Source organism: Gymnogyps californianus, chromosome 5 (genome assembly GCF_018139145.2).
Source record: "Gymnogyps californianus isolate 813 chromosome 5, ASM1813914v2, whole genome shotgun sequence".
Lineage (NCBI taxonomy): Eukaryota > Metazoa > Chordata > Aves > Accipitriformes > Cathartidae > Gymnogyps > Gymnogyps californianus.
The window spans coordinates 37,972,037-37,989,619 of record NC_059475.1 but is presented as its reverse complement, the minus strand read 5'-3'; the positions used below and the strand labels follow the sequence as shown (position 1 = coordinate 37,989,619).

The window sequence follows — 17,583 nt, the reverse complement described above, 5'->3', positions numbered from 1 at the left end:
TAACCAAAAGGCCTGAATCCTCTTCAGCCTTTATTTTGGAGAAAAGTATAAATGCTCTGAGAAAAAAATATCTTGGTAATACTCTATGTGACCGTTTAGTTGTCTGATGGTGTAAAATCTAAATCTCTTTTGGAACATATATTAAATCATTTTTCAATGTCTTGTTATGAGAGGTATTTTTCATTTTTTCCTTTCACATTTTCTTTTAAAGAAAAGGAACAGAAGAAAACCTTTAATCAAGTGCTCATTAAAAAATTACGCTCCTGACATAAAAGAGAACTCCATCTGTCAACAATGGCAACAAGGTTTCTATAGGACAAATACATCAAGAATAATTAACGTTGATGCAACAAGAATGGACAACCTACAAAACAGTTAGTCAAAACCTTTCATTATTCTTCTCGTTGTAGCTTCCACTGCAAAAAACCCTAAACAAAACTATTAAAAAAATGAAAGAGAGAAAACCAGAAGAGACCTTTCTAACTGTAACCTTTCCACAGTGAATACAAGGAGTGACTGTTTATAAAGTCACTTTCAAAATTGGTAGCTCTGCTTGTAAACATCAGTGCCTAGAATAATTATTGGCAATTAACATTGAATAGTCAAAAGATGTGAGACTATTTCCTATCTTTGTTGTGGGAAATGCTCATTTTCAATGTCACTGGCTTCGAGATCATTTTTGACACCAATTATACAAGGTACTAAAGGATTTTCAGCTCCCGCTAATGTCAACAGGAACTGAGGATATTCAGCAGCTCATAGAACAGATTCTTAATGTTCATTTAACAAAGTCATCAATATTTTAAAAATTTCATCAATGACATTCAGAACTTTGCCTTTTAGTCATTTAGAATATTAACATTTTTTGAAGACGAATTATTTTGTTTTGCAAGTTGGATGTTACATTCATAACAATACAACAGCTTATACTCTAATCTAAATTTTATGATTGCTAAATCTGCCTTCTAGTTCAGATGAGCCAAACCCAGCAAATTTACAAATTACACTTAACTAAAAATGCAAGTCCAATTCAAAATCCAAAAGAAATATATGATGAAAACATCTTCTAGACTACACAAAATTAATCTTAACTCAAATACACAAGACACAAGGTATATAAACGATCAGCCCAAACATTACCTGAAGAACAGTCTCTTCCTACCTTGGGAATGAAACACAAGGATTAAAGCTGACTTTCTCATTTAAGTTTAGTAATCAAAGATGAAAGATATGAATTCAAGTGCTTCCTATTTCAAGCGAAGACTTTGTTCCCAGACAGAAATTGTAACACTTAGTAAATTCTCTATAATTACAGAAACGCTCTTTACATCACAAGTACTCATCAACTTCTTCAGCAAGCATACAAATGACTAAAAGTTTTCTTACTGTCTATTAGCAGAGACAGAAGTACAGACAAATATAACCATAATATGCGTTTACCATTCTATTAATAAATTTTAAGGAGAGTGTGAGCAGCCTCTGAGATTTGGCAAGTTGCGAACAAATTCTTTAGTATAAAAAGCTAGGGCTCCTGGTATATAGGGAACAGTGTGACATGAGAGCAATTTAATAATTTAGCAATTATGTAGCAACCATTCATCAATAATTAATCAAAGGCCTATTATTTCAAAAAAAGTAATAATTCAAGAACTTTCCTTGCCACAATGCCAATGTCCTGAGCCAGTATAATTCACCCCTAATAAAATTATGGGTTGCAGATCATCGTTGTACTCATAAGTTCAACCTTCTGTATATAAAGTCAGAAAAAAAAATTCAAAATTAAATCAAAGGTTTTCCCATTCAATACTCCTCCATTTTTCTGCTGCTACAGCAGCAAAAACACCTCACCTTTATGTCAGTAATTATTATCATTTCTATTTTACACATAAACTAAAGTAAATCAGAAGACTGAAAATTTAGGTGACAATATATTTTCCCAAAGTTAAATAATTCAAGAGATCTCAAGAGATTTTTTCTAAAAAGAAAATTACTACTTCATGCTTATTTCTTTTATGTCCAAAAGACTAATTATAATAGCCACATTATAGTAATACAAGTTGGTTTTGGTTTTATTGCCTGTTCCTTAAGATAAGCTTCTAGTATAAAAAGAAGTAAGTAAAGTCCTAATTCCTGATCTGTAATATCAGAGAAGTTGAACTTTGTGAACACATGCTAAAATGTAAAGCAGAATATTCCCTACCAATCCCAAATGACTCAACATGTCATACATGCTGTGGTTCAATATCAAAGACCCTCTTATAGTCAACATTGGCATTTTTCCGGGCACTGAACTTATGAAGATATAAACTGGTTTTCAACAAAACTGAAGAACACGTAGAACACTATTTAATTAATCTTAAACAGAACTGTAAAAATTCTCACAAACTTGCACACCACACTACGAAAGTGCTGTAATGAAAAACCTAGCTGCACCTAGCTGAATAAACAACTATGTAAAGTAACATTAGATGTCAATAGAGAACCCAAAAGAGAATCCCACATGAATAGGAAAAAGCATAAATTAGCAAAAAACAACAAGAACAACAAATTCTAAGGAATTTGTTGTTAAATTTGAAATTACTGGTTAGATAATAAAACACAAATGAAACACATAAGAGTATATAAAGCTGTGGTAGTTTTGGGGATGTGCAATGTTAAAAATTAATCTATTATGGTGTTTGCTTTGGTATGGTCAGAATATTAAATTTTATCTCTCCTCCTTACTGAAAACTGTGAACTCCTTGCTCTCACATTCTGTCTACTAGAACTTCCAATGCTGAAGACTTAATTGGTTTGCAAAAGAGTATTTTTCACATCATAAACCTAAGCATTTCTCTTCGGTTTATAGTTAATGATTTGGCTTTATTAGGCCTTAAAGCCGACTAAGTATCCAGTAAAAACAATTTATTTGTACTGACTTTGACTTTCATAGCATGCATATGCGCAAGAAACAGCTACATGAACAAATAATCAGTTGTGCAGTCTCCCCTACAATGGCCTGACAACCAGTTCCAAGTAGAGTCAGAATGCCCTACTAGTTCTACACCTTAAGCTATGCAGTCATTGCTCTGTTTATTGTTGTATCAATAAAAGATAAAACTTGCAAACGAGGGTTTCGAGAAGTATTAAAACATGACAGCAAGAATTTCAGTGAAACCAAGTAAGTAAGAATCACTTCACTTGAGCCATCAAACATCAGGAAGAATACATTTAATTCCCAAAAATACCAGGTACGTTTGGATTTCTCAGTTTATTATTTTCTTTTTAAAACGAATGCTAGTGAAAGCAAATGGAGAAGAATACTTCTTAAGCCTTATTTTAATTATATCCTAGTAACATAACTAAAATTGCAATACTTGCTGCTACAGTTTTAAAGAAAGCGAAGAGTGGTGATCCAAGTGAGGTGAGTAGCTACCCATCTGCAGCCCCACTGAAGCTGCAACTTGAGTTTTGATAACAGAAGCTTTCTGCGAATGCAGGGACTGTACTTTCCTCCTTTTGACTTATTTAACTAGTCCCACATAAATATTAATTCATCCAAATGTGACTGATCAGTGTGGAACTGATATTACAGTAAAGTTGATGCTTCTGTTAAATCTGTTCCACAGTAAATTGTTCATTGTTTCATGATTACAAAGTTTTATCCTTCCTTAGCTGTCACTTACTAAGATTCTAAAGAAACAGCTCTGACAAACAGAAACATTGCTTAAGTGATCTGCAGCAACAAACTGAAGGAGCACTTAAATGTTTATTGTACTCTTAAACTATGTATTATTTATATAATACAAAAAATAGAACATACATTAATAATTATATAACATACATTATATATAATATACATTATTGTCTATTCTAACCGTTCTTGGATCTTACAGATATCCCTAGGTTTAACAACTATTTACTGTTTTAAGTCTACCTTTATTTTCACCCCGTGAAATAAAACATCTGCTAATGACAAATATGAACAAATATTTTATATATAGCTAATGTATACTTATTTTTGTGTACTCCTACTGTATGTCTCCACCACTGCTTTTTTACCTGTACTACAAGAATTTAGGAAGATATTTATTTCCCTACTTTCCTTCCTTCCCTTTTTCTGGAGCAGGAGAAAACACTTCTCCTTTCCGTCCCTTGGTATTCTTGAATCTTTGCTGTAGTTGAGATGATCTAAAGATATAAGTGAAGCAAGACTTACAAAAAGAGATAATGAAGGGGATTTTTCCATCAACTACTTTATATAGCAGGGGAGGGGGGAAGATTTCTGGGCAGATTCTCCAGCTCTGAAGCAGAAGCAACGAACTTCAAGCTAAGAACAGGCCAACAACAATCTCTTCAAGCAAGACTATTTGAATGTTATGGACCTTCGTTCTTCCTGTTCAGCTTTGCCAGGTACCAATTACCTATCCTCTTCTCTCCAGCCATGTAAATGACACAAAATGAAGTTAAACTCAAGATATAATTCCTATTTAACTCCATTATCTTTCAGCAGCAAAAGAGATTTTTAAAGTTCCTAACAAATTCTGGTTACTTTTTCTTTCTCTTCTGCAAGTTTGCCATGCCCTTAGCTGTTCCAGAAAAACTGCTTACGAAGCTAGGCAGAACAGTAACTACCCAGATTAACAACAAAAAGTATTTTTAGGAGATTGTTTCGCACAAATTTAGACAGCTTACACTGATAAAAGTTACACCAAGACTCTTAATAGCCAAACACACAAATAATTGTGGGTTTTTAACAGGCTCGAGGACAAGGAACTGTGGTAAATTGGCTTTGTCACAGACAATACATGAAAACACACTTTCAGAGCTGTTATTCTTAAACTGTACTTAGCTTGATGTTTGATGCTTCTACCTCAAACTCAAAGAAGACTCAGGTACAAGATCTGGTCTTTTTTTTTCCCCTAGTTAAATAATTTTTCTTTAAATAAATCTATTAGCTCTGCCTACAAGCATTTTCCTGCTTTGAGGACTACATAACCCTTTGTACAGAATTAAGTACATCCTCAGGAATAAACCTCTTCTTCCATTTTTGAAAGGCCCTACTGTATGCAGTCTGACTGTGTAAAAAATGGTAGGAAACCTTCAGATGGGGATATCTGTGGGGAGGTTTTGGATCACCTATGATTTTGCTACTACCTTTCCTTGCTGTGAAAGCCTCTAACTTGCATGCAATTATTTAGCTTTATCACAGTGACATATGAGTTAGTGTTCCCTTAACATTGAGGTTTCTTGCCTTTAGTTTGTTTTAAAGACGCTGGCACCATTTCTGAACTACCTCCAGAAAGAATGTTTTTCATATTGAAAGTGCATATCAGAGGCTTATATTCTATGTACAAAGATAAGCCTTGGGTTAGCACCTAATTTCTGAAAGTAACTAAGTAACTTTTTATTAAGTTAATTTTACTGAATTTCTGCCTATGTTACTTTTTATTTGCAACTTTACCTGTATGAGTATCCTTTAAGTAATACTCACCTCCAAAAGAATAGGCTCCATTTGATCCAGAGTTTTTCCTAGATGCTTATCTGGATCTAAACCTGCCAAAAAAAACCCCCAAAAAAGAAGTGTAAAAATATTTTTTATAAAGTACTGTTATGACATCAAGAAAGGCTTTTTTTTTTCCCCCCAAATATAGCACGTCTCCCTTAGAAACTAGTCCCACTGTACGTAAAATCATCTCTATCCTAAAGAAAACACACTTAGACAGAATTTTCTCTTATCCCCTCTGGGCAACTGGTTTCCATGTTTGTGGAAAAATAAGGCCAATTACCTTTTCGCTGCGTGTCAACTGGAAAAGCTGTTGTTTTCGTTTCTTAGAAATTTCACTAACCAGTGAAGTAAACATGCAGTCCACGGTAATGAAAATACTACACAGAAATTACCTCTTTGAGTCAGAAGTTACCTTTGTAGATACTTATTAAATTAAAATACAAGTTTTTTTTTTATAGTTCCTGCAAATTACTGGAAGGGACACAGACTGTTTTCCATAATAAAAACTTTTTTGCTAAATCCCATTCTCTGTGTGTATGACCCACAGAAAAAAGGTAAGAATTAAAAAGGATGGAGATATAAAGCTCAGACTTACAGAATGTCTTGAATGTTGTACCTTTTGATCCATCACAAAATATTCTGTATGGTGTCTACATTTTGATTTATTTTTCTTAGTAAAAAAGTAAGCCCTATTAACATTTGATAATTCCTCTAACTTGCCCCTCTCTGTTCCTGTTTCAGCTTTTTGACTTTATGAGTTTTGACAACTCGTGGCTGTTAAATTGTCACTTCTCAGGAATGAATCAAATAATTTGCAGAAATCAGTACTCGGATAAAAAGCATCCAGGAACAACTGTTTCAAGAGCTGACATCATCTTCAACCAAATAAATATCATAGCTGAATTTGAGACTAAGTGGTCAAAAGGTCTTAACATACGAAGTAAATAAGAAAAAACAAAATGATGACTTCTGAAAGTGAAGGAACACTGGAAAAATTTCAGTGATTAAATTTTTTACTACTCTTAATTATTGTGGTTTGGGGGTTTTTTTGTACTCATGGCAATACTTGTCTATTTTTTCCTACTCTACTGCTTTATACAATAATGGGTATCATTAAAGAGCTGCCACCAGAATGACTCCATTTAGAAGCAATTTCTGAAGTTGCAAAGCACCTTGCAAAGCACTTTAGATCATTGATGATGAAAGCTGTTATATAAATGTATGATATACTCTTATATAAAGTCGTTGCTGAGTTCAAATAGCTAATATGTCTTTTAATTTTTACAGTGATGGTCTTGGTATATTTAAACTGCTGTGAAACTAAAACAAGTTAGAGTGAATGAGATCTCAAAATATTAAGGAAGTTTTTAAATATTTCATTAAAGCACATTAAAAATTCCCTTACTATCTAGGGGAACACTTTAAAAACTGCTTAATAATTAAAATGAAAGAGGACTGAGGTTTTTTCCTCCCTCTATTCTTTTTTGGTATTGGTTTATTGTTCTTTATTAATAGACTAAAAATGTGTGTTGCTAGATATAAGATAATGATAATTTATGCTTGTGGAAATAATTTTGAAATATCTTCATTTCATTTCAATACTTCCAATGATTCTGGTGATGTCTTCCAACTTACATCAGCTTAGCATTATGTCCTTGTTTTTAAGGGGATAGGTATTAGGCTAAACAAGCATTTTCTCTTAAAATAAATGAATAATGAGTACCATATTACAGTACTCATTTCACACATTTACATTAACATTCTTCATTAATGTAATTGCTTTTCTAAGAAAAGCAACCCCTCTTCTTGATAAAAACAAATTGGTTTCCTCTAAATTTAAACCAAGGCATACATTACAAACATGTGAGAAGGGAAAAGGTTGTCAGAACCAGACATGTTAACATATTATTTCTTTCACAACTTCTCTTTGATATTAAGAAGGCTATACCTACTGTTCTGCCCTCTAATGAAAACAAGACAATAATTTAAAAGAAACTATTCTACAAATAGTATACAAAATACAAATAAATTGCCTATGTATACACTATGGGTAAACTCTTTAGTAATACCCTACACCCACATGAAAATCTGTGAAAGTGCAATGTACCCTTTCTGTTTCTCAGCAGAACTCTATTTTTGGATAGCTTGTCTTTCTTGTGAAAAATATTATTTCCTTTAGTTTCCAATAGGTTTGTATTGTGAGTGAATAGAGACCATCTGCTAAAGGCATCAAGAACCAATGTAACCTGTAATTTGCAGAACCAGTAATCCACATCTCAAATCTCTAATGGTAGGCAGGCATAGATGAAGCTGTATGTCTACTGCTACTATTAGTATAATAAACTATCTATAACCGTACTTACAAAACAGTTAATATAAATCTATACTTCTATTTGGTATGTTTTTCTTTAAACAAAGGAGTGGATTGATTCAGATTCTTAAAATGACTTAGACTAAAAAGAAAAACAATGTATTGTAAATTCTTAGTACATTCCATTTAACCACATCCTCCAGATTTTTCCTGCATGAAACTAGATGTGAAGAAAGCTGGATGGGTGGATAAACCTACAACAAGGTCCATGGCCTGGATGACTGTGTGTAGAATTAAGAAATTAATTAGGAAGGGAACTATAATTTGCAGCACTGACATCTATTTTACTTAACTTGCATGTATCAATGGGAAGCAATTACAATTCAATTAAAATATTCACTTTTATTACTTTACTGACTGACCTTGAAGTTAATGCCTGTTCTATTTAATTGCATCATCTATGAATAAATGTTAACCCTAGAATGTTATGCCCCATTATTTTCAATGCATTTTTAACTCCCCAACTGAACTACATCAGTCAATTTATTATGTGCTGTCAAGAGAGCAAGTGGGGCTTTATTTCTTTGAGACAGACCAGTACATGATGACAGAAACATCTCAAAAGATTTGATAATGCTGTTTTTAACAGTGCTCAGTAAAATAAATTGTGCTCTCACCTCCAATTTTGTGGCCTAGTTTTACTGTAAAATCAGTATGTGATAGCACAAATGGTATAATCACTTCAAAGTAATTTCTACTCCATCTGTAATTCCTGATAAATCTACTGACAGGAGCAGAACTCCTGCAGATATCAACAATAGTTGCAGAGCCCTCTTACGCACGGCCACAAGACAAGTGCTGTAGAGAACTGCAGCAATCTCAAAGACTGGGGCAGAAATTCAGGGCTTTGTCCTGTAGTGAAAAAAATGTACCAAAGAACATTACTAAAAGGCATTTCACTAGTGTTAAGTTACGCAAAAGAACCACATTTTAAATGGTTCACTTTGTACACAGGTATTAGTGTAGCATAAAGTCCTCACCTGAGGGGTAACTACCTGATATTACTTGCATTTATCAAGACCATTAGAAAATCAAGTTCCATTTTCATGGCATTACATTCAGCTAATAAAATCCACATTCTAAAGCCTCATCTTACTAACACGAACATGTTTTATACATGTTCAGAATTTTAAAATAGTCTTGATTTTTAAGGAAGTCTTTTAATATAGAAAATTCTATTGTCACCTCTTAGTAAAATGCTGAATAAATAAAAATAAATCATAATTATTGGTTTTAAGAAATGGTGGTACATAAAGTTCTTCTGAAAGCTACACTGAGCCAAACTCTAACCCATAATACACAAACACATTGTGAAAGAATCACTATCACACACACACACACACATCAATAAAATATGAGTTAACCATTATCGGTTGATAACATAGGGAAAAACCTCTGTCTTTTCCTGACTAACCAACCTTACCATTCAAAAGGTATATCTTATTCCTCTCTGACTTCTTCCATAAAATAAGGTTAAAAACAAATATCCAAAATCACTATCTACTATCAACCTTCTTGAAATTTCATATACATAGAATTAGCATAGACTTCGGGAGAAAAAATGGGAACTTGTTTTGAAGTTATAGCAACTTAAAGTTCCCTTCTTTTTCCTGACTTCTTGAGAAGTATTGTTGAGAAGATTAGTAACTGCCATCATTACAAATGTCAGTGACTGAGACAAATTCTGATGATGGAGGGCAGTATAATGCACAATAAGGTTTCTGGAAAGATCCTAATCAGCTGCTCACCAAAAGCAGAATTATTTAGAGCTTTAAACAAGAAAAGAGGTAATGAAAGACTTAAGTTTTCTGGAACCAAACCCAGTCTCTTTCTCTCTCTTTTCAATTTCTTTTTCAGGAAGAAAACAGGTTTAACAAGGAGGTGATGGGACCTTTAAGGTACAGAAATATGGAGAGAAAGCAGAAGAGTATAAAGGATAGATGCAACCACCCATCTTAGAATTGGAACAGAGAAAATAGGACTATTTTTGAAGTAAAATTCTCTACTTTAAATGTGGGATTTTTTTTTTCCTTCTTTCTAAGTAAACAATACAAAATCACTGATTTCATGAAGCAGGACCAAGCACTGTTCTTCAAACGATACAGAATGAAAGAGTATGTTTCTAATAGCACAGGAAAAGCCTATACACAAAATTATCAGTTGCTAAAGCAGGTTTACTCTGCAAGAGAGCAGGAATGTCAGATACCCATCACAATGTAGGAGTGCACCTGCCACAGAGATATTAATGCACTGCAAATCTATACCTTAAATTGCCTGGAGGTAAATTATTCCTGGTGTCATATTGAGCTTTCATTTCTATGAAGAGTTGGGAAGTGAACTTTTTGTCTGGTAGCATAACTTGACAGGTTCATAGTTGATTCTTAACTCCCTCATAACTTTTACACGTGAAAGGCTATATAACAACGGTGAAGTGGACAGATTCCTTGAATTTCCTTTTCCAAAACATAAGAAAAACCTGTAAAAGCTGCATAATTTTCATATAAAAATGAAGGAAAGGAAAATGCAATAAATACTGGATATTACTTCAACTCTAAAAGATTTGAGGTGAATATACTTCTAATTTATTGTATAAAAGAGCAAAATTCACGCAACTTGATTATATGCCTACTTCTTTTTTCTTTTTTTCCCCCTTTTTTTTTTTTCCTTTTTTTTCTTTTCTTTCCTTTTTTGTATGGAGTAATTTATCCAGTGTGGGAATAGTACAGGGATGGAATCTGAAGATATAGTAACTCTTTCCAAGCTAAGTGGTAAAGTTATAAAACGTTAATCCCGAAGTGGTTCTAGCATATGTTTCCAGTGCAGTTTATTTAAGATCACAGTTTATCTTCTTTCTTGGAAGTTCATCAAATATTTCCTAAACTAGGTTAGTCTGATGTCATTAAATTTTAGCATTCTAAGAGGTAAAAGGCTCTAAAACTCTTCATACCAGCCATGTTAATTTTATCTGTTACCTCTTGTGATTTTTTTTTTTTTTTTTAAACAACAAAGTTATGTGTGTTCTAGTTACCTCTAGGATTCAAAGCAACTTAGCTCTGCCATTTCAGGAACAGAAACCTCAATAAGTCTTTGAAGAAATTTTGTACTGTTTCATCAAGTAACAAGGCAATATTTTCATGCAGATACTTTTAAAACTCTAAAACATTCATAGTTTAAAAAAAGATTGTGGAAGAATTGTTTAATAACAGCATTAAACTGCTTTTAATCAAATCCAAGACTCTATACAGCAAATGGTTCAGCTCATTGAAAATACTGCCCCAGTCAACTTCCTCTCAGGACTTTCAACGGACTTCAGAGACTTAAAACAAAAGTTATTATAAGTTCGGTTCATATAGCCACATACGTATGACCTTCCTGATATAAATCTGTTTTCAGTGTTTTTAACTTCGACATACTGAAATGTTTTGAGTAGAATTACTTTAGAGCATTATTTGTTTATTACTTTAATTCAAAGAGTTCAACCATTCCAGCACCATAGTTTGGATAAAAAAGGATGTGCTGTTTTGTCCCTGTTAAAGAATTTTGGTATTTCCGTGCTTTGAACAGTTCTAGTGCTATAAAGCTTTGAAGAAAAGGATTGAAATTTGATTCAATGGCAGAGAAAGATGCATGGTGCAAGTAGTAAAATTTGTGTCACTTTCATTAAATCCATCCCCATGCAGACAAGTTATAAACCTTTAAAAAGTCACAGTCCCCAAATGGATCAACAGAGACTTCTGACAGGGGAGATTAGTAGATCACCTGTAAAAGGGTAAAGGCCAGAGCAGAAATAAAGGATCAGATTAGGACAAGAAGTCTCGTAAAACTTCAACTCAACAGAGACTTGTAAAGCAAGCATCTATGGTTCTAACTACACAGATATGCCTTTAAAGGTTTGAGCTTACACTCTGTTTCAGCACAGAAGTCTGCACAGTGAATGTGCATCCAGAAATTAAATCTCAGCAAGCATTAAAGAGCAGCAAGTAATATTCTAGTATTAACAAGACACCACTTCTCCCTCTTGATTTTCATTCTGTTAAGATTATTTCTGCTTTTGACATCTCTTACTAAGCTCTTTCTCTTCCATTATTTTTCAGCTCAAAGTTCTCTGACTATTCTTCTGTCTCCTTCACTAGAACCCTTACTTCCTTTTCTCTTTCACTTTAAATGCCTAATAGTCCATTCCTAGCCTGCTGCTTCCATTTCACTTTTTCTTTAGATGATCTGATCTCCCCAAAATGCAAAGCGATCTTTCTACTCTTAAGTCATCTCTCTCCAATTTTGTCTGTCTGACATCTCAAGAAGCACTGCACTCAAGCATGTCAACTTTCAATTACTTTTCTGTTTTCAGGCACATTCACTTTCCCACTCTTCCTTCTAACTCCTGTCATCTGTTGCTACTGAAAATATTGACATCCTTCCCAATCTCCAACCTATAGGCTCAAGAAATAGCAAAGAGGGAATGACATTTCTCTCTAACCTGTTTCTAGATCCACTTATGCAAACTGTTACAAAATCTCATTTCTCCTTTTTCTGAAACACACTTTATTTTCAAACATTTCTTTATACCCATGCACTAAAAGCTCTTTCCAAAACCTCATCAACTGGTAACAAATTGTCTGTCATTCATATACAAGCATCAAGGCAAATAACATTCCAAATGCAAAGATTATTTTCTTATCTTCTTTTTCTAACCTTTCAGCTATGCTCTGAATCAAAACTTTTCTTCACTTAAAGTCCATTCCTAGTTCTCTTTTCTCTTACTCATCTCTCTTGCATCATACTCTTCTTAAATCCCAAGCTAATTTTGATTGATTTCTGGTCTTGCATACAATTCCAATTTTTCCATGTTGATCTTTTCCCATGTGAATCTTTTCCCTCCGAAAAAAAAAAAGGCCTGAGCTAAAATGGCTCCTGTGGTTTCATAATTGTTCCCAAGTCTTTTCATACCACGTCTGATGAACAAACAGGTGTGGTACCTTTTCTTTTATTGTAAATAACTTGAATGATGTAGATAAAAGAGGTAGTAGACAAATGTATTAGGGAACAAGCCTAAGGCAAAAGTGTCAAATACACTTAAACTCTAAAGGACCAACTAAGCTTTGGAAGCTTTGTTTGAAAATTCAGTGACAATAACATGTGCTAGCTAGGAAACAAGGATTAGAAGGGGGAAAAGACTACTAAGAATATCCTTCCTAAAGTACGTGATAGGTGTAAATTTACCAAACTTATAATCTGAAAAAAATTACAATAAAAATTAAAAGCTATCATATGTGTATACCAGAAAATACTTTAACATTGCTCAAGGATAATTTTTCTAATAAAAGTTTAAGGCTACTTTTTAGAATGTAAAAATTTCTAATAGAAATTTCAGAATGTAAATTCTAAATTTCAGAATGTAAAAATTTGTACTAGAATGTTAAAATTTCATATTAATAAAACCAAACATTATAAAGAGCAAAGGTTGTGAAGACTGTCATAGATTCCATTACAGCTCCAGTGCCTGGTAACTGCCCAAGGAAAAAGCAACAGATCAATCACCTCTAAATAAGCTGAACTAGCTAAGAATAATGCCAATATTTAGTTTATTTAGTAGTAAGGAAACAAATCCTTACAATACAATATGGAAGAAAACAACTGGGATCTTGTATTGATTTCTTAACAAAATGTTCCTCATTTCCTTTTGTTATGTTTGTGAATTGTCTGAGAATTTTTTGCAAATATTTAGAGGAAGCAAGTATGTTCCCCTGTGATGACGATACAACAAGTTCCTTCAATTTCGCCAATAAAGACTTTAAAATTGCTCAGTACTAAAACTAGGGACACATTTTCAAAGAACACTGTTCCTTTCCATTGCTCAGATGATGTGCTTAGACAAAACTCACACAACCACCAATTTTACTTCAGGATATGATCAGACATTACAGCCAACATTTAGTAGTAAGCTTTCTACTGAGAGAGTTTTGTCCTCCATGCCGCTGTGGCATCTACACAGCAAGTTCCCTGCACACACAATAAAGCAATACTTCTCTGCTGGATCACCCAGCTGCAGCCACACAATCCCTGGAGCTTTTACAGGGGCAGAAGCAAGTAGAGACTTGTGGTTTGGAAGAGTCAGCTAGAAGGGGGAAGGAAAGATCAACCTTTTGGCAGCAACCCACTATTAGATCAGTTTATCTGTAACACTAAATTACACCCTCAGGAGCTTAACCAGGAACTGTGTGGTGCTAGTTCTTTTTTAACGTACTACTTTATGTGTAAATCTTACCTCCATGAAAGTTAATGGGAGTCTGGCTATCAATTTCAGTCAGACAGGATTTCACTTCTGTACACTAGTGGCATGCAAATAATAAACAATAATGCAGACACCTAGGTGGTTAGGTTTAAATAATAAACAAAAGCTCCAGGTACTGATTCCATTATACTGAGAAGTAACATTCTCTCTCTCTAAATTAAAAGCTCATATACAAAAACATACGTAACCCTAAACTACCAGCTTTTCAGAGGATACTATGTACAGCAGGAGTATACCAATCTTCTTGACCTTGTGAGGCAAGCGTCAAGATCTTCTCGCAGCAAAGGAGACTCAAGTTAAATATATGTACTTCAGACAGCTCATTTTAGAGAATGAACTTTAGGATTTGTTGACAGACAGGAGATGGCAATGGCTCCCTAAGGACTCATTATTCCGTTGTTGGAGGGAAATAGCCTGGGTAAGCAACTAGGGCCCACATCATCTCAAAATTCAGGCTTCCACAGCCCCTGTGATTTCAACTCTACCCATGGCTGAGCATGCAGATTGTCTAGAAGCACTCATAACAGCCAGACTGACAAGATAAAGGATGCAGCCGTGGCATAAGAGCCCCACTTCAAATGCAGGCTGAGGACCACAAGCTAATCAGCCCTGATGCAAAGTTTCAGCTTTTATTATTGTCCAACAGTTGAACAGCATTATGGTATTATTTCTCTCCTGTGGTCCAAAGAACAGCTAGAAGTTAGAAACATAATTTAACCATGACTGTGTTTTTCTTTTTCATCTTAGTATTTCTATTATCTTATCTCATAATTACAATGTTTTTTCAGGTATTTAATTCAATAATAAATCATTAATTTACTATAACCAAACTGGGAAGAAGCTGCAATATATATAGTAAATAATGCATATTAATCCCATAAAAGATAGAAATCTGAGCTTATATTCTGATTTTGACTGAAACATTGAAGAAGCGATTTATTTCCCCCACTTTCTCAAGCTAACAATGTACACTTATAAAACTTACTGAAGGTGAATGTTACTCTTAAAATTTCAAAAAAACCTAGAATCACTGAAGACAAACTGCTATAACTGCCCGACATAAAACCAATTTGAACTATATTCTCATATATATGAGAACTGAAGTTTGTCATACTTCAAAATGTATAGTGGTGCTTAAGTTTTAGTGTTAATTCTTAACAAGATTTAGGTATGGTTAACTATGTAAGTAAAGTAAAACTAAATGAAACTCAATGCTCAATTTTTAATGAGGACCATACTGTAAGGAACTCAAAGATTCCTTCCAAATATAACCTTCCTCCTCTCACTTCCACCTGAGTATCACACCTTGTGTTGCAGTGGAAGCAATTTGCTTTAGAACGTGGCACGTAAGACCAGTACATAGAGTTACCAAGATTAAAAGTTGAATCTGTTATATGCATACTCTGCAAGTTAATTAGTATTTTAATCTGTAAAATGTGTCCAGAGAGCAAGGATATCAAAAATGCACCTTATTATTCTGTTATATTACACTGTCTCTGTTATATTACACAGTGCTATATTATACTGACTCACATGAGCAATGGATATTACTGGAATTTCAGGTACACACATGCTAAAAACAATCAATAACTGCTTCTATTTTAGCTATTACTAAGTAACCTCATTTTGGCTTTCTGGGATTTCCACTGAAGAGGGGTATATTTCAAATATAAAAGTATTGTGCATCATACAGGCATGCTTAGCAGCAAGAAAACGGCACTGAAGATAAATATGCATAAGCAGCTTTTTTTTTTTTTTATAGCTCAGGTTTGCTGCTAGATCATGGAATGTTTTTCTCTCATCATTAAAGCCTCTGAAATACACTCTAAAGGAAAGAAAGCTGATCTACTTATAGATCAACAGAAGGCATGTGAAGAAGGCTTGCTAACAATACTTCTTTTGCACGTAAGTGAGAGCAATTGGTATCCCATCTGGAAAAGCACACCACTCTGAGATAGAAAACTCTTGCCACTGGCAAAGTTTATGGTATTAATTTGTAATGGTGGATTTAGGGAAATGTACTAAACTAATGCTCATTTACTTGCATAATTATGTGTTTTCTACATAAAACGACAGGCTTTTACCTTGCCAATACTGGCACTGAGTTAATGGAAAACAGGACAAGGCGGGTGTTCAAGTATGCCAGCACTGATGAATGTCAAGCTCAGGTTACAGATTTGCTTCTTGCATTAACATCTGTACAATGTACCATCTAATGCATTACCCTTCAGACTCTTAAATCTGTTATTTTAAATATTTTCACTGCAGTTTAGCTTTGATTATTAATCTAAGAGGCAAAAAGTTAAACTGTATCTTATCGTCTTTGCCACTTGATATGTTAAACAGCCTTCATACCTTAAATCCACTTTAATAAGGCATGCAATTATTAAAGCATTACAGAATGGCCCCAGAGCACACAAGCTCCATTAAATTTGCTTACATCTAATTACATCTGCCTGAGGCAGGTGAGAAATTGACTCTGATAAGATCTTTCTTTTACCTGTAGCCAAAAAAATAAAAAAGAAAAAATCTCGAAGTGATTTTCTATCTAATTGCTATCTACAAGTATTTATGGTATTCGCTCCTTCAATGAATAGCCCACAAAGCACTCTTTGTGCACTAACTAGTGCATTTTAAGTTTTTTTAAAGACTGTAGAATACAAAAGACAAGCTTAGCTTGCTTCAGGCATAAGACAGGTCATCAATGATGTCTACTTGTGAAATAGTTTTATCTATTATTTAAATCACATATTTTCTTTAAAAAATATTTCTAATGTGAAAAAGCATGTTACATATTCTTCATGGACTTTTATTTTTTCTTCATGTCAGCATAAGCAATGAAAGCATTCTATTTGATGGAAAAATAACATAAATATAAAAAGGTACTTTACATGGCCTGAAAACTATTCCTTTAAAAAAGATTTTTTTTTTCCCCAGTTTAAAAAAAGAAGTGTTTTATAGTAGAAAACATAGCGTTCAACTCCTGTGTATTTGTAACTGGCCTTCCAAAATTCAGGAAAACGCTATTAAATTACATTGCTTGTTATGTATAAGTCAATAAGGGAATGTGGTATTTCTAATCATTCTAATCCCACTTGCAGCCCTAGCAGATCCTAGAGAACAATACAGCGAGACCATCATAGTGATAATGTAAAAACTAGTTAGAAACTATATCAGCTAAAGAGGAATAAATAAATAAAAAAATAAAGAATTTAAAAAAAAAGTCATGGAATTCATCCAGTCTAAAGGGTTTATAATTCAATTCTTGGTTAACATTTAAGGAGATATTACTTTGTTATACAGCATTCTTTAAAGAAGACAGACATTAGGAATTTGATGTGAAAGTTGCCCTTGACACTCTTGTATTATACTAGCCATTCTTTGGTACAACGGACCGCAAATCTATAGTCAACCCAAAAATAAAAGGTCCTT

At 33.7% G+C, this 17,583-nt stretch overlaps 1 protein-coding gene across 3 annotated transcripts in view; it reads right to left on the bottom strand.

Annotated features, from left to right (window-relative positions):
• Positions 1-17,583, bottom strand: part of DPH6 (diphthamine biosynthesis 6) — a 217,084-nt gene that overhangs the window by 145,724 nt on the left and 53,777 nt on the right. For all 3 annotated transcript variants that reach the window (XM_050898234.1, XM_050898233.1, XM_050898235.1), the window contains exon 6: positions 5,474-5,535. In XM_050898234.1, the coding sequence (XP_050754191.1) occupies positions 5,474-5,535 (62 nt within the window). The remainder of the gene's footprint in view (positions 1-5,473; positions 5,536-17,583) is intronic.